Genomic DNA, 26127 nt, shown 5'->3' on the forward strand with positions numbered 1-26127 from the left:
GTTAAAGCCATTAAAGATACATTAAGTGCTTACTAACAGTTATAACAACTTAAACCATAACGTACCAACTTGCTTATAGCAAGTAAGTTATTGACTAAGCTCCAATGTCCATCATATCACATCAACAGCCCAGCAAAGGCCTTTTTCTCAAACAGGTCCCTCTCATCCTCACATAGAGCATCATCAGCTCTTCGTGGAAAAGAAACCCGCACCCAGCTGACCTTGACTCCTGCACGAGTGAAACTCAAAACCAGCGGACAGGCAGCCAGCAGAAAAGACTGCAGTGAGCCTGTGTGCACCACATGCAAACTCACGCAGAGGCTGATCAGCAGCAGCAGCAGCAGCACATGTGTGCAGCCACAGTCAGCATGCAGCAGCACACAGAAACAATCTGTGATTACACACTGCGCATTTGTGTGTGTGTGTGTGACAACTGCAACATACCATAACGCCAGACAGCCCAGTCATGACATAGCAAGAAATAGTGGGGGTCTTGAAGGAAAATGCAGTTTCCTAACTAAGTTACGTAACACCGGCGGCCGCTGGGTTTCTCCAGGCTGTGACCCGCCTGCCACCCTCAAACAACCGCTTACGCATTTTTAACACGTCTTGCCAAAGAGTGTGGTTCGAATTTAAGGGCACTTTGCTGCTACTAGTTTTAGCTGCGCGTTCTGTCCTTACTGCTGCCCCTTTGATTCTCGTCCCTTCTTGGCGTCGGTCTGCTGTGGTCTCACGCTCTCTGCTTCCCCTTGTTTTCACGTTATGTGGCCAAACACGAGCCCACGGTGTCTTGGTTACTTAGCTTAAGTACTTCGCTTCCGTTTACCAACTTATCGCTAAGAATATAACTAAACACCGACAAAGCCGCAGCCGTTAGCTCTCTTTAGCCGACAAACACGTCATTATGCGACATATTCACAATAACAATTGAGCGTAAATGACTCAAACCTACCGATTCGGCTGCGCGTTGTGAGGAATTGTCCTTTTCTTTAATAAAAGATAACTGTTATAACGAGTGCGCCGCTCTCACTGACGCACTGTTTCACTGTCGTTCTCCCTGTAGCCGCAACAGCGTCAACCGCAGGCCACGCCCCCAGCGCACGAAGCAGGCTACGTCATTACGCATGCACGCACGAGTCACGTAGAGCTGTTTAAATAAATTCCGGTCCCAAATAAAACCAGTCAGTGACACTTTTCTAAACATTAATATCACTATAATTATTTTTTAGTAGTAGTAGTATTAATAAAATAGCACTTTTCAATAGTAGCTTAACATGCTTTACATTGTTGAAGCAGGATTATTACATTTCAAGGCTGCAATAAATCGAATGCAATGAATTAAAAAGACAGATAAAATATATTTTGCATTTTAAGACTTTTTAATGCTAGATAGAAACTTACTCCTTACACACACGGGTGTGATGTAAGTAGGTAGAAAAAATATGATGCTAACAAAAAACTAAAGAGAGAGATCAATTGTCCAATTAAAATACATTTGGTAGCAATGTAAGTAAATCTGTTGTCTGGCAAGTTAATAAGAAGGATTGGAACAGACTGTGTTACTAAACCCTCTTAAGATTTATTGGATTTGGTCAAAATGTTGGTCAATACATTCAATTAAACAAGAAACAATTTTTCCCTAATAACCACCTGATGATTTAATTAATGAGTACAGTGAAATATTTACACAATATGGAAAATCTGGGGTGTTCTAAAGCTTTGCAATGACAGTGTTGAAAGTAAGCCTTAAATTATTACTAAAATATTAATAATATTTTCACCATAAAAACTGGTATTACTATCAGACCAAAGATAACGATGTCGTCACAATGACTTCAGCATCACACTTGCCTCGACATTAGCTGTAGGTGTGTAAAGTGTGAGAGAAAATTTTCCTTCAAATGCAAAATGCCTGTTGACGGTGACCAAATGCTACATTCGCACCTCAGCAGACCTTCTGTCTGCACTGTCTTTAGACAAGAGCTTCATCAGGAAGCTGTCCCAGCAGGGAACTCATAGGAGACGAGTGGTCTCAGATACTTGCTACTTAGATTCCCGAGCACTGTGTGTATGTTCTGTAAGGTTGATTTGCATTGAGTCATTCCTTTGTGCTTTTATGTAAATTCAGCTGCTGAGCCGAGTGGTTAAAAGACACCATAACCTGTAAAACTTTGTCAATCTGACTGACCCACTCATGAGTGTAGTTCTGTTCTGCTCTGCATGTTTCTCTGTCTTGCTGATTAAAGTCACCATAACCACGACTGTGAGCTGCCTTTTGCCTCCTTAACTTTCCTTACAGTTTTTGCCACGACATAAAGCATTTCCATCAGTGTGTCTGTTTGTTTTACATCAGCTAAATATGTTTTCAAATCTATTAATAAAGACTTTGTTTGACTTAAAACGTATGATATGCCCCGTAGCTACAGCCACTGCTCCTGATTAACACTGTCATCTGCCTCCATCATGTGGGAAATATCTGGTATTACAAGTTCCAACACAAACACTCAAAACTGCAGAGTTAATCCCAAAATCTAAGGAAATCCTTCAAACACTCTCTTCAGTCCAGGAGAACATGGTTTGCCTCCATCACCTCAGCTGTGGATCCAGTGGCTGCTCTGAGATTTAGTGAGAATTTTCACTTTGCCAAAAAAACAAAGCCTAATGAGAAGAAATTCAACTTACTGAGCTGCGTTTTAAAGCCTAAATTTGTACCTGCTTTGTAAACTTGGCATCCTTAAAGTGACGCCAACATCAATATTAGCGCTTCCTATATTTTCTCTTCTTTCCTGGTTTAAAATCTTTTACTAAATGACGACTCCTGTTCCAGGTGCTACTGTAAAACACATGTCTTTCTCTATTGCACCTAGGTGATAAAGCATGTTAGTGGCGTTGCGGACGATGGAGTCACTATGACAGGAAACATTAGTCATTGCCTGTTTGATGATGTATTTTAAAATAATTAGGATAGAATTTCTTTTGCCATCTTTCCTCCTCTAATGTGAACTGATTCTTCCTGCAGCTTTAAACTAATGTGCCCATCAATGTAGATCTAGATAAATAACACCAAGCCTGACTCCTGATGATCCCTATTCCATTGGTATCAGGGTTAAGTTAAGTCTAGTGTTTTATCTCTGTACAAGAAACAGTAGCTGCAGAACATCACTGGGTAACTGCATTACATTATAATTAGTGGCACAGTGACACAGTTTTGTTATTTTGTGTAAATCACCACATTTTAAAATGAAACAATGAAAATATGCTTAAAGCTTTAATTTAAGGGTTTTATTAAAATAATTGTATAAACTATGCAGGAATGTGTGGCCATTTTTACACATACTGTTCAAATACTCATGAATGGGAGAAAAAGGTGGAAGGAAGCTTTATTAATGATAACTAAAGTCTATATTAGTTGTTAGTGGTCATTACTCTGCAAACAAAGAGCTTTACAACCTGGCAACCTCAAAAAAGCTGCATTAGTGATGAGACAATGTTCTACGCAGCAAAATGTCTTTAACTAAGTCTCTGAAACTGTATCTGCTCATTTACTAACAGCATGAGTACATCGGCTAAATGCACGAAACATTTATACTAAATCTAATTTCGCAGGCTGTCTCGATGTCTTAAAGTCATAAGTAAACATTATAGTTGATTAATATCTCTTATTTGCTGTTAACATCCTGTCAGTGATGAGAGGAAGATGGGATCTCAATCAGAGAAAAGGTTCCTGGCTGCTGATGTGAGACAATACAGAGAAAGATTATTTCCAAGAAGATACACCATGCAAGATCAGCCAGAAGTTCAATCAATGCCAAACCTGCAGCGAAACCTCCAAGAGCTAACGGGGCCCTGTGGCTAGATTTGGAAGACAGAAAAGGACCATAAAGAGACGTAAATGACCAAAAAGATACAGCAAATTATCAAAAAGTGATGAAACAATAAAAAAAAAACACAACAAATGACTGCAAAGAGACAAAAAGGACAGAGACAAGGAGATAAACATTTTCTCTGAAGAAACAAACAAACAAACAAAAAAGACCACAGTGAGATAAAATGAGAATAAGAATTACCAAAAAGGCCCATTAAATAGTCTCCTTCCTTTTATTAGTCCATCTGATTCTCTGATGAGCTCCCACACCAAGCCTCATCTTCCTTTCTTCATATTTATATATCTGCCAGGCACAGAGAGCAAAAGCCATAAATTTTAATTTAATTTCTGTTGAGATTTGAGTTGAAATTCAGCGAAAAAAGATTGGAAGATCTCTCTCTCACACACACACACACACACACACACACACACACACACATCAAAGTGTTCAAAGTCCAACTAAAACATTTGGAAACAACTTTTCTGCTGACACGAGAGAAAAGGCATTAAATTTAATTTGACATCAATGCAGGAGTGGAGGGATGTGAATCTTCAAATATGAGTAGATTTTGTTTAATCCTGCTAAAAAAGTCACTGTACTTTTTAATAAGTTGAACTTTGAGTTTTATATTTCTTTTGTGGAGTGAAGAAATGCAGTTAAAATGCATTTTTATTCATAAGGATACTGTAGAGAGCCTACTCTACTGTTTGCAGATGACATTGTGATTTGTAGTGAGAGCAGAGAGCAGGTGGAGAAACATCTAGAGAGATGGAGGTCTGCTCTGGAAAACTTATGTACGAGGACCCTAAGTTAAGTACTTAGGGTCAACGGCTCAGAGCAACGGTGAGTGTGGAAAAGAGGTGAAGAGGCGAGTGCAGGTAGGTTGCAACGGGTGGAGAAAAGTGTCAGGTGTGTTGTGTGATAAAAGAGTATCAGCGAGAATGAAAGGAAAGTTGTTGAAGACGGTGGTGAGACCAGCAATGTTGTTCGGCTTAGAGACAGTGGCACTGAAGAAAAGACAGGAGGCAGAGCTGGAGGTAGCAGAGCTTAAGATGTTGAGGTTCTCTTTGGGAGGGACGAGGATGGACAGGATCAGGAATGAGGACATCAGAGGGACAGCTCATGTTAGATGTGTTGGAGATAAAGTCAGGGAGGCCAGATTGAGGTGGAGTTAGTTGGTGTGAGAGAAGAGGATGCAGAGGACAGAGTTAGATGGAGGCACATGAATCGCTGTGACGACTCCTTAAAGGAAACAGCCCAAAGGAAAAGAAGAAGAGAAAGCCTACTCTACAGTATGAGAGCCAAGAGTTCACGAGGCCCCAGGTTGAGAATGTCAGTTTGAAATGACTGTGAAATAGTTTTGTTGGAAATAAAAACACTGTAAGAAGAAACAAAAAGCCAAATGTGATACAAAGTAGTAACAAAAGACATTCAAAACAACCACCAAGACACACACACACAAATACACAACTGACCACAAATGTACACAAAATGGCTGCAAAGAGAAACACAGTGACTGTAAATAGATTTATAAGAGACCACAATGAGACCAATGAGATGCAAATTGGCCATGAAGAGACAGAAAACAACAACAAAGAGACACAGAATGACCACAAATTGTTGCAAAAACCCAACAGGCGCAAAATGAATACAACAGCAAGCCACCCACAGACAAGAAAACCCACCATAAAAGATAAAAATAGACGGCACACATACACAAAACATCTACAAAGAGATACAGCCCAGAGATACAGCCCAGAGATACGGCCCAGCTAATGACGAAACTGATAAAAACTGATGAAAAATGCTAAAACGGATCCAAAATGACCACAGTCAGATGCAAAATGCACACAAAAAGACACAATATTGATTACAAAGAGACACAAAATGACGGAAAACACAGCATGGGGCACAGCGTGACCTCATGATCTGTGGTCCTGGGTTTTGTGTGGGTTCCAAATTTGGGACGAGAGGCCTCACATGTCTGTACTTAAGAAAAAAAATGAGGTGTCCTCTGCAGAAAAACAAAAGTTGGCTTAAAGTTACAAAGTACATTTCTATCAGCTAAACCCGGCTTTAGTGGGTGATATCTGAGATGAAAAACCACCACAGCTGTTATAAATATGTTGGCAATTAAATATGAAATTGTGCAATTTTTCACACACAGTTCTCTGTGTTTGTCCCGCTCAGCTCCTCTGGTTCCAGATATTTCACTGTGATTGGTGAGATTTTAATGTTTACTAAAAATCACTGCAGTATGAAATTAGCAATTTTCATACGTGGGTCAAGAGAAACATAAATAACACTGGAAATATTGTGAGTAGTGGGTAAAATATGAAGACAAATCACATCGAGCTAAAATTATGCACATTATTAGTCTTCGTTGGGTTCAGAACGGGATGTTACAGTGGTCCCTGTGGTTCAAGACAAGGCTGGAAAGGCCACAGCTTCTTTTTATTTATTGTCTTATTATAACATGCGAAAACAAATCTAGTGGCATTTCAATAAATATCTACGCTATTTATCAATTGTGTCAGATTGCTTAGCATGGAAAAAAAAGCTTTGCACACACTGTTCTGCAGACTCAGTGATGTTTCAGTGAGCCTCAGTGAGGCTTTTCGCACACATTCCAACATGGTTTTGTGAGATAGTTTTCAAGCAAATATGAATAATTATAAGGCTGTATTCGAATAAGAATTGTGCTGTAGATAATGAGCATTATCACGATCACATACCGACCGTGTGGTGTAAATGCTTCTTGTATTGCCTGGAAACTCATATCTGTTAAAGCCTGACCAGAAGGCGTCTGTGTTCAGATGCCATTTCCTCAGGCAAACAGTCAATCGATAAAGAGCACGAGCTGGAAGCTGGAAGAACCTCCAGTGTGGATGAAGCACTTTATAACCTTTGACTTTTTTATGCAACACGAGCAAAAATCCAATAAGAAACAGAGCTGGAGAGAGCTGGTCATGATAAAAGCTGCACATGTTCCATGAAACCTGACAATGAGTAGGATTAGTGGCATGGATGCATCAAATATGCATCATGGACATGCATTTTTCATTATGAAAACAGTTGTAATGTGTAACAGCATCTCCGGTAGAGGCATGTAGCTTTAACATACTATGGATGGATGGATGAGCGGATAAGGGGCTTATTTCAGTGTTCATAAATCTTGTATGGGAGTTTTACAAAAAAAAGAGATGGCAATTTAAAAAAAGAAAAAAGTAAAGGAGTAAAGAAGTATCTTAACAGCATGTTTAATGACCAATCTTCTTTTCTGATCATTAGATCCATGGCTCCACCGGCAGGTTTCCTAAAAGCTGGCCAATCAGGGAAGAGACAAGGTGGGTAAGAAGAGCCTTAAAGAGAAAGGAGCTAAAACCAGCCATTTCACACAGAGCTAAAGAGGAAGTGCTGCATAAAGGCCTGAGCGGTTTTTGGAATTGTAATTAGTCCAAAACTGCAGAATAGTAAAATGAACTTGAAGTTATTCACAAAAAAAGTAGCTTTTGAACCTTAATCCTGATGTTTGGAATTGCATGTTTGTGATTGTTTGCATGATGAGAAAGCTCCTGTATGCAAGCTACAACATGGGACACTGCCTTAAGAGACGTCTTCATAAACCTCCTGGTTCTTTGGTCGAAGGACTGCACAGCTCGTCCCAATTCCTTCAAATGGTCACAAAAGTCCACAGCGACTCAAGGATGAACTGGTTAGATTTTGGTGAACAAAGGTCAAAGGTCAAGGCCACTGGGATCATGACAGCCGCTCATGTCCCGCATTTGGCTCAATCTGCTAAAGATGACAGTGACCTCATGTCTGACTCATTCTCGCCCGTTCTGGTCGTGGACTTAAGTCTGATGAGTTTAAATACACATGCATGCAAACTGCAACTTTGGCCCAGTCAAAATCTGAGCAGTGTGCATTTGTCACCAAGCAAAAAACGGCACATCTTTGTTTTTTGTTTTAATGGAACGAAGAGCAGCGGGTTCCTGAAGGCTCAAAGTTTTAGCTCAACATGAATTTAGCAGTGTGAGGTGGAAAAGAGGCTTTCATCCAAACACTAAACCCCTCTGCCATAAGACACTTTGAAAACCAGCGTCAGGCAAAGGCTTTTAAATGTAAAAGCTCCCACCGAACGCCTGCGATATCTTTGCCACGGAGCAAATTTGCATTCTGATCAAGAAACGTCTTGGTATGTGGGAGGCACTGGCAAACATCCTGGTTTATGAACTGTCTGTCAGCTGCACGCTCGCTATAGAGGGAAAGAGAAGAAGAAGAGGGGGATGATCACAGAGGGAGGGACCGTGTTTAAATGTGGCACTGAGACCATTTGCTGCCAGAGAGAGATACAAAGGACGGGAAGCAGATTGTGCATTTGTTGCCTCTGGTGATACAACGAAGAGAAAGAACATTTCTCGGTGTCATTAGTGGAGCGTCAGTTCGGGAGCTGCGAAGCGGCAGGGGGGGAAACTTCAGAACTGAGCTGCCGGGAATCCCTGACTGACGGCCGTGTTTGGGGGGGGGGTTTTATTTTGGTTTCACGTCAAGAAGCGGCGTGAAGCCGAGCGGCAACCATGAACCAAACTGCATCTGTTTCTCATCAGATTGACTGTCAGCCAATCAAGGACACCAAGGTAGGATGGATCAGTTACCGTGTTTGATCTTTGTTTCATCCTGACAATACTGTGTTTTCTTACACACTGCACCACTGACCGATAAATGAACCGACAGCATATTATACTTGAAATATGCCAATATTTACCTTTACTTTAAGGCAGCGAGAGCCTTTTTAGAGCTTTCACACTATCAACAAGTGCTGATTCGTGTTTCTAACACTGCACAGCGTCTATGAGCGTCTGCTCATATCCAGCTTTATTTTTTAAAAGTGAGTTTTAATTAACATTTGTGGACCTTCTTCTTTAGACTAACACACAGTTTGACAAAATCTAATCAGCCATTATCTGACACTGGGAGCCTATCCCATCTGTCGTTGTGGGCGGGAGGCGGTGTGCACCTCTCACACCTTTGAATTCTAAATTGTATTAAACTTAATTCAGACGAATTGTGAGTAATTTGTTTTCAGGTATTTTTGGAAGAACATACACTCTTAGAGTGTGTGAGCATCATCAGAAAGTACAATAAACCACAGAAATAGGCTGAAAAATAGAATGAGGATGCAATATTTCTTTGGTGATATGTTGTGTCTTTGACGTCTGATTTGCTTGCTGAGCCATTTCCAAATCACAGAAAAAGACTTAACTCTTCCTTAGACTTTTGCAACATGCACACTCGACATTCATGACATGCATTTAGGTGCAACAAACCTCAAAACTATGCAGAGACAATATGGTGTGACACAGGCCTAATTACATATTTCCATTAGTTTAATGTGGACAGTTTAAATGACAATGAGAATATGAATTTTGTATCAGATCATTCAGAGGCAGAGTTGGAGCAGAGCAGAGAACAGGAAGTGGTTGCAATGGTCACAACACAGTAAGTGTGATTTGAGTCACACACTTTGAACATTCTGCACTTACTGATGCTAGTGATGAAGCAGTGTGACTGAAACCAAATGTCTTAAAACCTAGTGTGAAAGTAAATGTCAACTGTGCCCATTTGTAGCTCAACGAAACTGTGGTTATTTGTCTTTTTAGAGTTTTAGCGTTTGCTTATAGACAATTTTGAATCTGAATAAACTATCTTAATGCCAAAAATGAAACATCCATTAGGTTCAGAAGTAAACTTTATATGCTAAACTGCACTTTATCTAATGACGAAATCATGTGGTGCAGGTTACTACCAATTAAAGCTCATATTGCAGCGTCAAAATACATTATATTGCAGACAAAGCTTCAGAGTAGGAATTTGAATTATCCCAAATAAGAGGAACATCACGTCATATTTTCACGCTCACTTAGTCTACTAAGTGACAGCCATAGTGGAAGATCCAATTGCACGGTGTGTTTATGACTCGTGTTTTATAGCTGATAACCACAGTACAATAGAGGGCGAAGGCATGAAGACGCCGACATTCATTATGGATCGAAGTGTATGCAGAGCGCCACTGCTGAACTGTGCTGCTGTAACAAAGGACATAGTTTCAGTTGCTTTTTTACTTATCGGACACGGAAAATCAACAAAATGTAGGGGTAGGAAAAATGAAAGCCTCGTGAAGCATTGCACCAGCAGCTGTGTTGAAGGTGGTGCAACGACACATTTAAACATGACCACATCTGCTGGCCAATTTGTTGGTATTACATGTGAATGGGAGTCATTGAGAATTCAAGCTCTTCAGACAAATCAAAGTGAAACTAAACAATAATGTTAATATTATATATTAAATGATGACTTTTCAACTTGCTTTCTACGGCTATTGTTTAGGGTGTTAATGTACATTAATGCTTTGAAACGTATTAAAATAATTCTATGCTTCTAGCTGAAAAACTCTTCCCGATGACATCGTCATGAGGAGTTTCTCAACGTTAGGAGTTCAGATGATGTAATCCGGAGGAGTTGACGGTGATTACAAACTTTAGAGTATGAGCAACGAGATGACATGACATGAACCCCTAATGTTGAGAAACTCCTCTGGGTGATGTCATCTGCAGGAGTTTTTTCAGTTAGACGTAGAGAGATATGTTAATATAGTAAAATCAGAGGGAAGGTAAATGGTATTTATTTACATTTACTACTCAAACGAGGTCCAAAAGAAGCAAGTTAAATATCAGTGAAGGTACCATTCGGTGTGTTTAGACCTATAGAGGATCCTGCTAGAAACACTCTGCATGTATCTCAAATGGCTTTTCTATAAAATGTAAATAAGTTTGTATAATATTCTATTAGTGAATGAGAAAGACGCATTCAAGTTTCTGTTGCCCACACTGAACCAGCTCTCAGATGCAAAATGACCCAAGTGGTTTAAATTGAGCAAAGGGTGTAAAATGTGCATAAATAAACTGCTAGCATCTTATCAAACAGAAGCTCAGTTTGAAGTTTTCTGTGTTTCCAAGTTTGTGAGTTCATTTTTCCGCACGTCACTGTCTCTAAATGTTGTGCATGTTGAATCTGTTAAATCCTAGAGGGCAGCTGGTAGTAAACGCCCCCATATTACGTTCATCAGTCTTTTTTTTGCTTAAGGCCTGGTCTTACAGGTCTTCTTTTACATCTGAGTGAATGAAACAGATGTTGTTGCCTCTGTCCTGCTTGATTCCAGTTGTGGTTTGGGATAAACAAAAAGTTTACAGCTGCCTTCAGAAAGTCCTGTTGGATCATCCTAAATAGTTTTTTAATGTATTCCAGCAGCACTGGTGGCAACACATTGGACAAAAAGTAAAAAGAACTAAATTGAAAATATGTGGAATATCCCGATTCAAATTTAGATACTTAATTTATTTTTCAATTCAATTGGTCTTTTAGTGAACAAAATGTCAGAAAATTGTGTCAATTGGGGAAAAACAGGATTCCCAGGGTCCAACATGGTGTCTTCAAATGTGTCTGAATCAGCAGAAAAGTGGCAGTTTCCACAACTACAATTATGTTCAAGCTAAATAACTTCATAACTTCTATTTCCTAATTGATTAATCTATCAATTGTTGCAGCCCTGCTGTTATGGGAGATACTTGGATATTTCTCCCAGGGGCTGTAGTTTCTAATTGAACAAATCAAATTTTATCTCATGTCATAATTCATTATTATTTCCAAAAGATTGGTTGTGTATAATAAACTTTACACATTATGTTGCAGTTAAGCAGCATCTAAGCTCATTTGACTTTATCTTATATTATATTATATACTGTTATACTTCAGTTCAGAAATGTTTGTCTCCTCATTTTCCACTGGTTGTTGCTAAGTAACTTGTTCTTCCTGCACATTTTTATCATATAGTATATGTATCAGTCAGATCCCATTTTGTAGGGTTGAGGTCAGAGGAGTGGGAGTGTGTGTTCATGCACCCGTGTTGCAGTGAATCAGTTGAAGAAGTACTGAGCGAAATGGTTTTGTCTTTAGATCTGTGTGTTGACATCCGTCTTCAGTGATCTCTTACCACTGAGGTGTACACTTCTTCTTCATGTAGTGAATTACTGAAAAAAATGTGCCTTCTAAAACTGCCAGACTTGATGTATTTTGAAAACTTGTTTACCTCCTGGTGGCAATTACATATATAGCAAGCAGCAGTAATTATATTCAGTTTGAAGGTATTAGGCAACGTTGTCTGGGAATTAATAACCTTAGCAGTTTCAATTTGTCATCTACTTAAGGGATTTTAGAAGTTTTAATTTGCTGTAATTTTTCCATTGCAAATAGTTTACTTCGAGTTTACTTTCGAGTTTCCTTCCAGTTTACTTCGATTCGATTTGCTCCGACACGTATTGACTTTGTTTATCTTTATCAGATTTATCTGTTCACCTATGCTGGAGGTCACAAGAGGTTTAAAGTGATACAAACATAGGAAAAAAATACTTTTTTTTATTTTTGTGTTAAACTAATGCACAAATGAATCTTCCATAATGGGCAGCTACACCGGTTTTGAACTTGGAGGTGTATTTATAGATTTCAAATATTTAATATACTTTCTTAAATTTAACACACCACATTGCTTCTAGCTGAAAAGCTCCTCCAGATGACATCATCTTTTGAATTTCAGATAAAGTCACCTGGAGTTTTGGAGGTGCAGCTCAAGCAAGATTGCAGCTTTTGTAGTGTTATTGGTCGAGATGACATCTGAAATGAAAAAAAATTAATAAATAAAACTCCTCCCGATGATATCATCCAGATTTCACCTGCTGAGGAAGCAGACAGATCTGATCATATGGGGAAAGGAGAGGGAGGTTTAATGCCATTTTTAAAACAAAAATGTTGAGGAAAACCTGGAACCTTTCCAGTTATTATTGTTTCTTTCATTTCATTGTTTGATTTAAAAGGCCAAAAAATGAGCAGCTGTTATGAGGAAACACAGAAAAAAACACAAAAAAACAGTACATATTACTTAGAGGTGTTTTGTTACTTTTTACCAAAGCTCCACTAACTATTTACCTTAATTTATTTTAGTCTTTGTGTTAAAGCTAAGTTAAGCAGCTTTTAATTATTGTGTGGATTTTTGTTGTACATAAAACAACTTTCTCACTAATTACCTGCAGAAAAACACATTTTTCTAAATTGCCAAAACTACATTTTCTTTCATTTATAAACTCAAAAAAAAAAAAAAAAAGATACTGAAATGAAAGCTACTTCACCTAAAAGCCAGAAGTTGAGAGTGAATTGAAAAAACGCGCATCCGTCAAACTGAACAGAACCCAACAGGGTTTAATCAAGCTGCTTAATATTCACGTTAGCCTGTGTCGTCACGGTCATCTGTTACCGTGGAGACAGGCGAGGAGTAAAGAAGCTCGTTAGGGTGCGAGCGTGAGTGGAGGAAGATGACTCAACCATCCTCATCATCACTGACCTCACTGCACCGAAGATGTTCATAGACCTGTGATTAGCATGTTGCCCTTTGGCCGCTGTTATGCTTCACTGGCTCATTTTAACACTTCCCACTCGCTCATACTTGAACATGCTGTACGGTAAAGATAAAAACAAGAATTTATGAGTTATTGCTGCTCCAACAGAATCACAGTTTGGCTTTACAGAACATTTGTTGTGTAGAAATCCAAAAGCACGGAGCAGAGCTGTTGGCACGTTCACGGCCTGCACTGTTATTGTGTGAAAGCCTGGAAGAGTCACTCTGCCAAATTTCTGATGCAGTGCACAAGATACTAACACTGCAAATCACAAAACACAGATTGTTACAATTTTTTTTAAAAAATAGTTTAAATTCTAAATTTCTTTAGTCAGTGAAGCTATTTGTTTCTCACCTTCTGATTTGTTTTTATTTTGTACTGTGTGTGAAATAGCTGCTTCTTTTACAGCCTTTATCGACATATTCACATCAAGTCAACTTCTTCCACTGCCAGCATAAAAAGTCACACAAATTAAACTACAATGATACCTACAATAACAAAAACAGGGTCCTAGTATGTTCCAGTGGCTGAAATTTAGCCATGTGTGATGTACAATCTACAGTACTATTACTATTCATTGAAATAACTGCATTGGTTCAGATTGAGAGCAGTATATACATGAGTGCAGGTCTGTTTTTCTGTCAATAGAGGACAGTGTTACTCCAGATGGTTCAGCACTAACTGTCAGGGAATTTCTACTGGCATGTGATGTAATGAAATGCTGGTGAGTGAGGGATCACTTGTCACACTCAATAGAAAGAAATGGTGAAAAGGTACAGGGAGGAAAGGGGGGTTTCCTTTTAAAAATGACTTCTGCAGCAGACCTCATTGTGGCACAATTGCATTTCTGCTGCACGGCATTTGCATCATTTTTGTCACATGTACAAAGTGAGCAGGGACCCATTAACCTTTACCTTCAAATCGTACAAACCAAATCATCAAGATTTTACTTTGGCACATCTGCTGAAGGATTTTCACTCTTGAGGAAATCACACACATGTAAAAGTTGTTTTCTTTCCCCCCTCCCCGATATGCTCTCACCTGTTTTGCATATGCCTGTTTTTTACCATGACAGGTTATTTTTAAGGTCAGTGAGTCAGACTGGGGCTCATACATTGCTGAGCAGCACAAAGAATTCGTCCCAGGTTGGACTGCTTCGAAATATAATTGCACAAACCAAGGTCAGTCCAGAGGCTCCACATGCGCTCGCATTGCTGTACGAGGGAAACTAATGTGTTTCTCCTGGGCTGCAGCTGCTGAACTTATAATATGACACCGGGTTTGAAGCCTTGGTGGTGTGTACATCGGTTTCTCCCCCTTGGATGCTTATTACAGTTTCATGTGAATGTGGCATAATTACATTTAACAATTTACTCCATATTGAGGAGTCATCTGCAATTTGCCATCAATGCCATCGGCCGTTTTTCCATTGACTCTGAGTTGCTGCGGAAAGTTAGCTCCGTGCAGCCCATTTTCATGACTTCTGGAGCCAAAACGCAATCACCAGAAGCAAAAGAGCTATTGAAAGGACGTAAATAGCTCCAGGATTTAAATGCTGGTCCTCCAGCCAACTTTAGTGAAGCTAGAAGGATGAGTGCCAGAACGCTTCCAACTCACCCGTCACTGCACCGAGGTAATCTGAGCTTTACCTCCACGCCACCACCTGTAAACTTCAAGCTTGTAATTTGATGTAGCACAGTATTGTAGGGTGGAGAACCACACAAAGAGAGTCGATTGCCGCTAATAATGCTGACAACCTTCAGACAAATTTTGGCAAAGTTTGGTATAAAAAAATAACCTGACGTCAGGTATTTAAATAAGAAAAAAAGCAAATTTATTGTCAGGTCTCAGGACTCTCGTGTCAAGAGTTTGTTAAATGCATTAATAAACACAGCTGGATATTACAACTACAGTATATTTCCTATGAGTTCCCAGCTGTTTCTGCATCTTTGTCTTCGCCAGACTTGTGATTCATGTTTTTTTGCAAAGTGTGAAGACAGAGACAGAGAAATACGCAGATGTGCAGTTAATTGCTGCTGGCTTCTGGTCCAGTATGGAGCTGAGCAGGACAGACTGAGATAAGGACGGTGCTGAGCAGCTCCGTCACACCTCTGACCCGTAAAAGCTTTTCTCTTAATCAGTAATGAACACTGTTATCCGTGGCTTCTCTTCAGGTGGTGAGTGTGTGTGTGTGTGAAGATGTCAAAGCCCTAATAAACTCTAGGGCTTTTAAATTCTTTAAAAGTATTATTTTGTATTTTTTTTTATCTTTAGCTTGGACATAGCCAGCTTTTCTTCATGTAAAAGTTTGAACTTTTTTTTTTTTTGTGCCTTCTTTGGTTTGTTTGTTTGTTTGTTTTTGCTGTTGCTAAATTAGCTTAAGGCTAAAGTCTGGAGAAAGTACTAGTACTAGCTAGTTAGCTTAGCATAGTTGTTAGCTTCCTTTATTTAGCACTGCACCGCTGGGGATGGAAATGGGCTGTTAGGGCTTCAGTGTCTTGCCCAGACACACTTTGACATACAGCCAGGCCCGGGGATCGAACCACTGCCCCAGTGGTCCGTGGACAACTGCCTTTACCGACTGATCTTGTAGATTGAGATTGTACACAAGAAACTGCCTATAAAACCCAGTTTTTATGTCCTACTTAAACCTTAAAGCTAGTTAGCTTAGCATAGTTGTTAGCTTACCTTAACCGGGACCTGGATGATGACACAGAAAGAAAAAAAAAAAAGAGTCTCCTAATGTTACAAAGTTTGTCTCCCAGCAGCAAAATCCACAAATTCACACTCTTGTTTGTTTGATGCGCTGGCATTTTTCCGAACACAGAAACTGACAAGTTGTGCTGGTGTTCTTCAGTCTTTACAGCAGCCATATCAAATAGGCTAACAAACTAAGCTAACAGGTGGCTGACTGTTGCTTTATTTTTATGATATAGTCCTGATTTAAGTCCTGCTTTTAAAGTTATTTTAGTTCATGTCTTTTTTTTTTTTCCTGATTTAATTGAGATTTTAGAAGAAAGCACCGCGGCAAACGTCAAGGCAAATTAATTAAGGAGTTATCTTTGCTCACAGCTCCGCCACAAAGCGTGTAAACAATCGGGGCTTTTCATTTAGATGGTGTCTCACTCGGTAACATTGCTGTGAAGTCGGCATCAGGCAAACGCAAGCTCACCATTTTCTCCTCCAGTACAGCAGCAGCCGTCCTTACTTTAATTTCTATAATCTGTCTAAGCAGGTTGGGTTGACTTTGGGCTCCTGCTGTGCAGCAGAGCCGGTTGTCGCGGTTTGAATCCCTCCCTCTGGGCTGAAAGCCCCAGCAGGCTTTTTCTTCCCGGCCGGCCGCCTTCCTGCCGCCTTCGATACCTTGATTTATAGATGTTTTTAATCTCCTCTGAAGAGAAAGCTCACGCAGCATCATGGGTCTGGTCTATCAAAGTTACTAAACATCAGGTCCAGATATTTACACACTACAGCAGTGTTTTATATCAGAAATATAACATTACACGTTATGCACAATACATCAGGCTCTGTGGACCAGAATGCTTTGCTTCCCCATCACACAGGTTGCAGTGTTTATTAAGCCTTCGTTAGCTGCTCTTTTTATGGCACAGAAGCTTTGTCTAATTGCTTCCACTGAAATGCACAGAATCACCAAGCGAATGAGACTTGGCTCGCACACGGCGCAGACACCACCGCCGTGTAAATTAAAGGATAATACCGGTGTGTTGCAACGCTGGGCCTTTTGTAGGGTGATGGGGCCTCAAGCAAGCTGTGGGGGTACAGTCTCAATCTGAAGTACTGTTCTGAAGTAATCAGCTTTTACAATTAGATTATTTGCCGACTTGGACACAGAGTTTTATAAGTGTGGACATTGTATGAGCTCAGAACTGGATCCAAAATGGAACCAGCTTCATAGGACTCCGTTACCAATTATTGGTGGATTGATTCAATGAGTAATTGAAAAGAAAATGGAGAAACTGACAGGAAGGCACATGAAGAGGGCAATAAGACATAAAAATATAGGACACTGAGACTAGTGGACACAAACAAAGAAGATACATAAAATACATTTTTATATAACCAATGAAATAAATGATTAGAACAAAACAAAAGAAAGTAGAAGATAAAATAAACGATCCAGTATGTACAGAAATACAATAAATGAATGGTGCACATAAAATATTTTAATCAAAAGACTAAAAAGGTGAGTTTTTGTTGTTCTGATCACAATATTAAACCCCCTTTAAACTCACAGCTGTACACAAAATGTGTCAACCCTAAAGCAATAACTGTTAGTGGATTTTCTGCACCGTGTCGTCATCGTGTCTCACGTACGAATCGCTGACCTGTTTTCAACAATAAGGAAGTGATTATGGCCTCGTTGCCCTGGAAAATAATGACAAAAATTGATATTTGTTTTTAGGCTTTTTTAAAACGGCATGCAGCCTGATCGTGCGTTTGACACAGAAACCGAATCAACTGAGCTCGTCGGGCCTCAGTTTAACAACCACCAGGCACAGAATCACATTATCAGACTAACGATGCCAAGTGAAACTGGGTTGGCTGATTTCACTTATGAATGACACCATTTTTGAGTAAAATCAGAACAGAGGGGTTTTGTGTGTATCTGTGTGTGTGTGTGTGTGTGTGTGTGTGTGTGGCAGTCGTCTGTTTACTCTGAAGAGAAAAGCCAGACAGACACGCTGTCGGCAAGAGGAGGAGAGGAAACCAGTTTTTCCCAGCTTGCTGTTGTTTCTCTCTCCATTGCATTGCAGAACAAATGCATTTTTTATTGGGTTTTCTTTTTTTTTTTGGCCAACCTGTCTCCACCCTTGAGCTTGTGAAACACTTGTGGAGGGACGCTGCTTGAGTTTGATGTTCATGGTACAGTGTTTTGACTGGAGAGGCGTCAACATGATGGACCCAGAGCTCAGGTTCTTGGAGGTGAGGCATCGAAATGCTCCTATTTATAGAGACCACCATGCTTTTCTCCTAACGGGAAGGTAGGGAGGGGGTGTTGGGATGTGTGGGCCTTAAGCAGTGGCTGAATATTTCAACCGAAGGACTCCTGAAGTTGGAGAATCAAGTCTGACGTAGGACTGTTTGAGAAAATGTGATGGACATTCTTTACCAAGAGTGGTGTGTTTGTTGTGAATTCCCAGCGGTGCCTGCTGCCTCCAGGGAGAGTTGGGGCTCTAAGAAACAGGAACATGTCCTCAGGGACTTGAAGTGTGTCGGGACTGATGAATGGGGCTGTGGAGTTTGTCTCTGTGTGATTTGAACATATAGGGTGTTGAAGTTTCATGCTTTAGACTTCAGTCGCTGGAAAAACCAAATACCAGTCGTCTCAACTGGCTTTTGTTTCGAGCAGACACGAGACTTTGTTGAGGAGGATGCTTTATTCATGTTTTTGCTTTATATTTTTGGATGCTCGTCCCACTGAAGCCCACCCAGGGCCTCAGCTGGTCAGTGAGTGCTGCACATGTGGTCAAGTCCTAAACGTTGACCTAATTTCTTCTAGGTCTTGGGTAGTGGATCCAGTTTTCCTTGCACATCCGTCACTGGTTTTCTCGTGGCACGTTCGTGTTCAGTGGATCGTTCACCGGTGTGCATTTGTTTGTGTCTCTTTTTTTTTATTGGTGGTAGTTACAATACAGATCAGACGAGTTTATTTCAACTTCAGATTTATATAAAATGCCACAGTTTGCTTCAAGGCGAACACGAATAAGAAGAGCACATTTTTAGGAACGCAGCTCTACAACATTACAGCATTTTCAAGGTGGCTGATTGATTCAGGTTTTGTTTAAATTTTTCTACGAAAAAAAAAGCTACGAAAACTAATTTTTGGTGATTTATTCTTGGTGTGAAAAGCATACTCCGCCATTTATGTGCAGCGTTTGATGGACACCTTATAAAAAAAATAGTTGTACTATGATGGAAAATCAAGTAGGAATAATTTCAATGCTTATGTTTTGTCTAGTTGTAGTGATAAAATGTACTCATTGTACTTATGCAGGATGTTGTGACACTTGGTTTGATATACAGGTTTTTGGAAATGTCTGCAGAAGTGCTCAAGGTCAGATATATGGTAGACTGTCCACACGGAGACGTCTCCGAGTTACACCGGATTCCTAAGTGCTTAACGTATGTTGGAAAAGTTACCATAAAAGGAGAAAAGCTGGAGGCAGCAGCCTGGGGGGTACAGAGTATTATGCCCTGCAACAGAAGGATATAAATTCATGTTTGACATGTTAAGTCCTTAGAACTGCACTGGATGGAGGCTTGAAAGTCTGTTGGTGCACTTCTCACTTGCAAGAAAATAAAGCCCTTAAAGACATCCTGGACGTGGAAGCTTCTTTACTGATTACACTCGAGGGGTCTGTCACCAGTAATCGTCAAATATTTCGCCACGACACGTACAGATTCAAATATTCATGTGCACTATGTTGGCGATGACTAATATGTCTTTGCAGGTACATGGCTGTGTTCCACTCCCACTCACAGCTTATTGTCATTGCGCCTTTGCTGTTTGCAATTTAACATTTCTATAAATGGACAGTCAGACCACAGGGAGATTTGAAGCATTCCTGCAGTTCAGTGTTTAAGGCAGCTCTCTGCCATTGTGAAAATTGTGAAATTAAAGTATTTATCAAGTATATTATGTTTAAAGAATTTGTGTAACAAGTTGATTCTTCAATGATGATTATTCACACATTGTTTTAAAGTAAGTTCTGCATCTTTGCATGACAGTTGGTCCGAGAAAAGAGACTTGTTCACATTTAGGAGAAGACCCCACTAACCAGACCTCACCATGTCAAAAAAAAAACCTACAAAAACCTTTGTTTCTCTCCAAATCTGAAGTCAAGGACAATTAGGAGGTAAAAATCTATCATTAGGCTACTTACCACTTTCCTTTAGCTTACAGCTTTTTGTCTTTCCTAAAGAGGGAGGGGGAAAGAAGCACCGAAGCAGTGTTCCATCAGGGCTCTGCCTCGGACTCTTCAGGGTCAATGCCAACCCACTTGGGAACCTTCCTTATCAAAAGAACACTGTCCCGCCAAACCTCGGTTGTTCCCAGCTCAGCCCTGCAGGTTTCCATCCTGGCATCAGGTTAATTACATTCACCTGGTGTCCCAGATGTAAATCGGTCCCTGTTAGAGTGAGACCCAGACAGGAGGAGGAAGCTCAGCTGTGTGGCAGTGGTAGTTGGAACTTTGGGCTTAATATATGTAAAGACTGTTGTGAGTATGAATAGTTTGTGTAAATATATGCATTCTGATTTAATGCAAACATGAAAACACTAGTAGAATTATTCAGTGAGACACAATTGTGGATTGAAGATTTCTGCCTTTGGGACATTAGCAAACTTCTTAAAGTAGCAAAGGTCAGGGAGAAAGCAGGAGCTCGTTTTAATGTCGTCTCTGATTCCACTTGTTAAATATTTAATGGGAAGAGAAGAGTGTCGAGGCTTTGACGATGTTTTCCTCCTGCTCCTTTTGCCATTTTTCATCTGCATCCTCATCTCCTAAGTTTTCCTCAGAATCATCAATCTGCAGCCACTCTTCCCTTGTTCCCTGCTTGTTGAACTGTTCCTCTTGTCTGAGCACTAATGCTGCCTACACTGCACTTGTACAGATTTTTACTCCATACACTTTCTCAACTTTTGAATTTTACTCCAAGTGATCTGAATTTTAAGATGCACTGGAGTCTGGCCCACTGGCAGGCAGAGAATTCAAGTATTTTCTCAAATTGTGTAGTTTAGATGTTTATAGGATCAGTGTTTCTCTTTTTAGAACCTCCCAAATTTTGACTTCTGCTATCTTTCTGCTATCAAGTCAGACTTGATGTCAAAATGTGATCTGTCTTTGGCTGTGTACAGTTTGCAAATGGTCCTTGTGAGCATGTTAGGTTTATTGGTGACTCTAAATTGACTGCAGATGTGGATGTGAGTGTGAATATTTGTCCGTGACATTTACAGTAGATCGTCTAAGTGCATATTTAAGACCATCTTTTGAGGCTAGTTGGCTAGAATCCTTACAAAAACAGTCAGAAATGGCCTTTTTTAGCCAACGCATTGGAGCTAATTTTAACTTCATTTACTAGCAACAGCAGCTGGTGAAGTCTTCCATTACCATTTGTTATTTGAGCTGGAAAATTTTGATAATTGCCAGGTAGAAATGAGGGGCGTGCATCTGCTGACTACAGATTTGGAGTGGTAAATTTTAGCAGCATTCACATGTTAAACTGCATTAATTTCGGGTTTGGACTGGGAAGACTGTTGTCTCGAAAGGAAAGATCGGGTTCTGCAACGGAATGACTGGTTTCTGGATGTGACCCTTGGCCAGCGAAGTTGTCAGAGTTCCAATATGGAAGTGGCAAGCGGATCCCAGTTTTTTCCTGACATTATGGGAGCATTTGGTCCTCAGAAATATAAACACAAACACAAGGAGACAAATATCCCCAGGCTGGTGTGTCTATTATGTCTACTCCATCTTTATTTGTTGCCTTTTTTTTTCTTTTCCCTCCTGTTGTCTTCTCTATTTTTAGATTGTGAGTGTGTTTTTTATGTTGGGGAATGTGTGTGTGTTTGTGTGTGTGTGTGTGTGTGTGTGTGTGGGGGGGGGGGGGGGGGGGGGTGTCTTCAGGGCTTTCTCTATGACACCTATCAGTTTGCATCCACTCATTTGGCAGCAGGAAAGGCCAGCTGGTTACTGATCTGCCCGATTGTCTCGCTTCATTCTCCTCTGAAGGGATTTTGAGATGAAGCCTCAGCCCGGTCCGTTCTTCGATGACACGCAGAACTATAATCCTATAACTCATTTCTGAGGGATATTTTAATACTAGATATCACAGAAGGGCTCTCAGTCCCTGAAGTGAAACTGTAAGAATAGTAAGGTGACGTCATCGGGGAGAAAAAAAACACTGCAAAGTCCTCACAGATGCACTTTAAGTCTCTATGGGAGGTTTACACTGTGCAGTAGAAATACTAATCCATAAGAAAACTGAAGCTATCAATAGAAATCCGACCTGGTTGTAAAAGGTACAGTGCCCTCTAGTTACATCATCAAAATTGTTTTCACCCTTCCAGCAAATTAAAGGCATGTTTTATTTTTTTAATGTGAAAAATGTATACATTTATTTCCCAATGTACAAAAACATTATTTTGATGATGATGATGATTTTTTAGGGGCCCCCATATAAAAGTGCCATACAGAAATTTACTCTAAACTTTAACTTAAACGATACACTTTACAGAAGTTCTGTTAACAACTTGATGGGATTAAACTCAATTACTGGAAGCAAAACAGATGAATTTAACCAGTTAAATTACTGACTTAAACTTTAATTCCAAACTGCCAATTCCAGCTCTGTAACAAAGTGGGATCATCACAGGACGGATGTGGATTCTGGACTATGGGCAGCACTACCCGGATTCGATTTTTACAACTAGAATAAACGTTTCAGCACCATGGACAGTGAAATAGCTAAAAAATAAGAAATACACATGAAAGTAAAAAAGCGAAGCGGGATGTAATCCAATGATTACCAAAATAAAAGCCTCTGCAAAATCAAATTCCACTGTTGCTAAAGCTTTCGCCTAATAACAATGTTAACATATATAGTTTGTTTATATTCAGCACAAAGTAGATAAATTAAAATAAACAATAGTAGTGACAGAAAATTAATTGGCAATGGTTTTGATTATCTGTTAATTGTTCAAGTTAGTTTTTTAAAAGTTTGTATCATTGTAACCTGAATCTTTGTGAGTGTGACGTTGTTGGACAGTCAGAAACCAGACATTTGAAATTGTCACTTTATTCTTCAGGAAATAATGAGCAGTAGTTGCCCGTTTGTGTTTGGAGACTGAAAAAAAAGTTACTTATAAACAAAATAAATTTAAACATCTTCAGCAGAAGAATGAATAACAGCATCCAAATAAAGTAAGCAACGGGTTTTTCGAGAACAAAAATCACGCTACACGATAAGAAGCCTTTATTTTGAAAGTCATTCAAGGAAGTGGCGGCTGCCCTCGTGGCGACGAACCTGACGCACCTGTCTGCTAAAGGGACGCGCCGACAAGCTCTGCACGTTCTTACCGGGAGAGCGCGTGGCTGCGGCGCAATGACGGCGTCCAAAGATCCGACCAAGAAGAAGCCGAAAGAGGCGCAGCAGGACGAGGTAGCGCGCGGAAACCTTCGCAATAAATGTGTGTTTGGGAGATACTTGTGTGCGCGTGCGTGCGGACAGGACAGACGCTGGAAGGACGCTGTTGGGGAAACTGGTTGATAGATGCTTGTCGCCTGTGCTGTTTACAAGCCCCGGGTCTTTCACAGAAGATGGACATGTCCTCCGTCTCTGTGTTGTAGTAGCAAACTGAGTTTTGTCTCCTGAGGTAGTGTCCGGTCTGCAGAGCGATTTCTGTCTTTGAAATGATCGAGCAGGTAACTTCACTCTCACATTGTGTGAAGCGAGTGACCGATGGTGGCACAATGCAAGTTCAGTACACTTCACTGCGTCCACAGGAAGCTCATAATCTTCAAATATTGTTGTGAGCGTGCACGTGCGATATGTGTTTATCGCGGAGGTTTATGTTACACTGCAGTAATACTTTGTCCTCCCGGTTTACACGGGTGAACAGGAGCAGGGAGGTAGAAATACACCATGTCTAATTCCATGTCTAAAGCTGAGATGTACTTTTAATAAAATGTCAAAATCTATTAAAATGATGTCAAATCTAACAAATTATGTATAAATATCTGCCAAAAGTATTAAGAAAATGCCTGTCTCAATCTCTAAAATGACTGGTATCATAGAAAGATTAGGACAAATCTGTTGATAATGTCTCTTAAAAAATCTGAAAAAACTCTTTGTGGAAAACGTTTTTTTTTTTTTTTGAAGTGATAGAACACAAATGAAGTGTAAAAAACACAGGAACAACATAAAAATAAATTAATTTGCAGGGAAATATGAGCCTCTTTGAGAAAACGTCCAGAAAGTGTTTTGATACTGACAGGCATCATGAAGCCTTCAGGGCAGAGCATCTGTGTAGGTCTGCATTGGAGTGCAAATTAAAAAAAAATCTTGGTAAATTTTCACCAAAATTAGGTTTTAAGTCTTTTTCTTAATATATATAATCTTTATATTGTTGTGTTTTCATCATATTGTCTTGCCATTGCCGGCGTCCACAGACTCTTGCAGTTAGTTGGGCAGTGAAGGAGCCGGTTGGAGCCTTTGTAGCCAGTTTTGAAACGGGGCCGCTTTGTTTCGACCTACTGGTCTTCAAATGCATCCTTCAAAGGATGCAGCCCTTTGCCGTGGACGTCCACGCTTTGATTTAATTTCTCTTTGGCTTTGATTCGCTCGAGTCCAGACTGTGTGGCGGCTTCGCTGCGGCTGTTAGAACGGATGCCATTGCTTGGTGTGTATCTGTGGACTGCGAGGATGTTTATCAGTCTCAGGCTTTCAATAGAAATCACTTCCAGTATATTTGCGTCTTCCCGGCATCGATGAACAAGTTAAAAAATGCTTCTCAAGGTCTCTGTTACTCCTAATTATTTTCTCCATCTCCTTTTAAGTATGGGCTGTTTGTGGAAGTTCAATATCCTGTTCTTTGCCAGGTTCAGTATGTCGATTCATTTCTGAGTTTTTATCCCCTATTGTCTCTTTCTCAAATACAACACACACACACACACACACACACACACACACACACACACACACACACTTTCTACTCGCTTGCTTTTCTGTCTACTGAAGTGAGTCAGATCAGCAGACTGTTGCAATGAACTGTTTCTGCTAAAGCATGCACACACACACGCACACACACACTGAGCATGCAGAGAATTAGCTCGGAGATGTTGAACTAATACTCGGAGAGGAGTCGAGTGTGGAGTGGTGTGCAGAGACGCCACTGATGAGCGCGCGTGAATCAGTTTTTCCTGCTTCATTAATTAAACAGCTTCCATGCACCACAGAGTGCTGCACACACATTTGTGCCTCTTATCTTCAGTGTGTCCCATTCGTAATGCATTCATCACCACAAACCATGAGACATCCACTGGAGTCATTTTTTGAGCAGAGACGTTAAGAATTCTGCAGTTTCTCTTGGGTTTGGACTCCTGACTCCTGACTCGGGCTGTTTGTAAAGACGTTTATACACATTAAGGCGTTGTCATTGTTACGGTATTATAGAAATTTTGTGCTACATTCCTTAGTACTAAATGTTTTTCTTTTAATAAAAGTTGCAAATTCCACAAGACTTATTTCCGCAAACAACCCATCAATTATCTGTAACCCTTTCTGGTCATGGGGGGTGGGGGGAGTCTGTCCCAGCTGTCCTGGGGGTAGAGTTGGAGTTAACTGAACAGTCTCCAGTCTGTCTCAGGGCCAACACCGAGAGACATACACAGACAGACAACCATTCACACCCACATTCACACCTATGGGCAGTTTAGAGTCACCAGTTAACCTAACATGCATGACTTTGGGCTGTGGGAGGGGGCTGGAGAACATGCAAACTCCGCGCAGAGAGGCCGCAGCCAGCCAGGGATTCAAGCTGGGGACCTTCTAGTTGTGAGGCAGTTGACAGTGACTGAAGACCGCAAGAGATGAAGATCATTGTGCTACTTCTCAACCATTTCTCTACGGGCATAATGCATCACACACGCCGAGCAAGGCGTGTTTGTCGCTCGGCTGTTCGGTGTTTTACGGGAACAGGATCCACGCGTATGTTTCACAGAGGAACAGTGCTG

At 40.3% G+C, this 26127-nt stretch overlaps 2 protein-coding genes across 16 annotated transcripts in view; one reads left to right on the forward strand and one right to left on the reverse strand.

Annotated features, from left to right (window-relative positions):
- Positions 1–1094, reverse strand: part of LOC137125875 (inositol polyphosphate-4-phosphatase type I A-like) — a 37851-nt gene extending 36757 nt beyond the window's left edge. For all 11 annotated transcript variants that reach the window (XM_067502042.1, XM_067502040.1, XM_067502039.1 and 8 more), the window contains exon 1: positions 953–1094. The gene's annotated coding sequence lies outside the window, so the exon portion shown is untranslated. The remainder of the gene's footprint in view (positions 1–952) is intronic.
- Positions 1095–8155: 7061 nt separating this feature from the next.
- Positions 8156–26127, forward strand: part of LOC137125109 (inactive dipeptidyl peptidase 10-like) — a 41171-nt gene continuing 23199 nt past the window's right edge. The window contains exon 1 of one of the 5 annotated variants that reach the window (XM_067500069.1): positions 8156–8506. In XM_067500069.1, the coding sequence (XP_067356170.1) occupies positions 8447–8506 (60 nt within the window). In that variant the 5' untranslated portion in view covers positions 8156–8446. Of the gene's footprint in view, positions 8507–18087; positions 18320–23395; positions 23555–23628; positions 23818–26127 lie in introns of those variants that run through there. The other 4 variants (XM_067500072.1, XM_067500067.1, XM_067500070.1 and 1 more) reach the window with 4 other exon arrangements.

Source organism: Channa argus, chromosome 4, assembly GCF_033026475.1.
Source record: "Channa argus isolate prfri chromosome 4, Channa argus male v1.0, whole genome shotgun sequence".
Taxonomy (NCBI): Eukaryota; Metazoa; Chordata; class Actinopteri; order Anabantiformes; family Channidae; genus Channa; species Channa argus.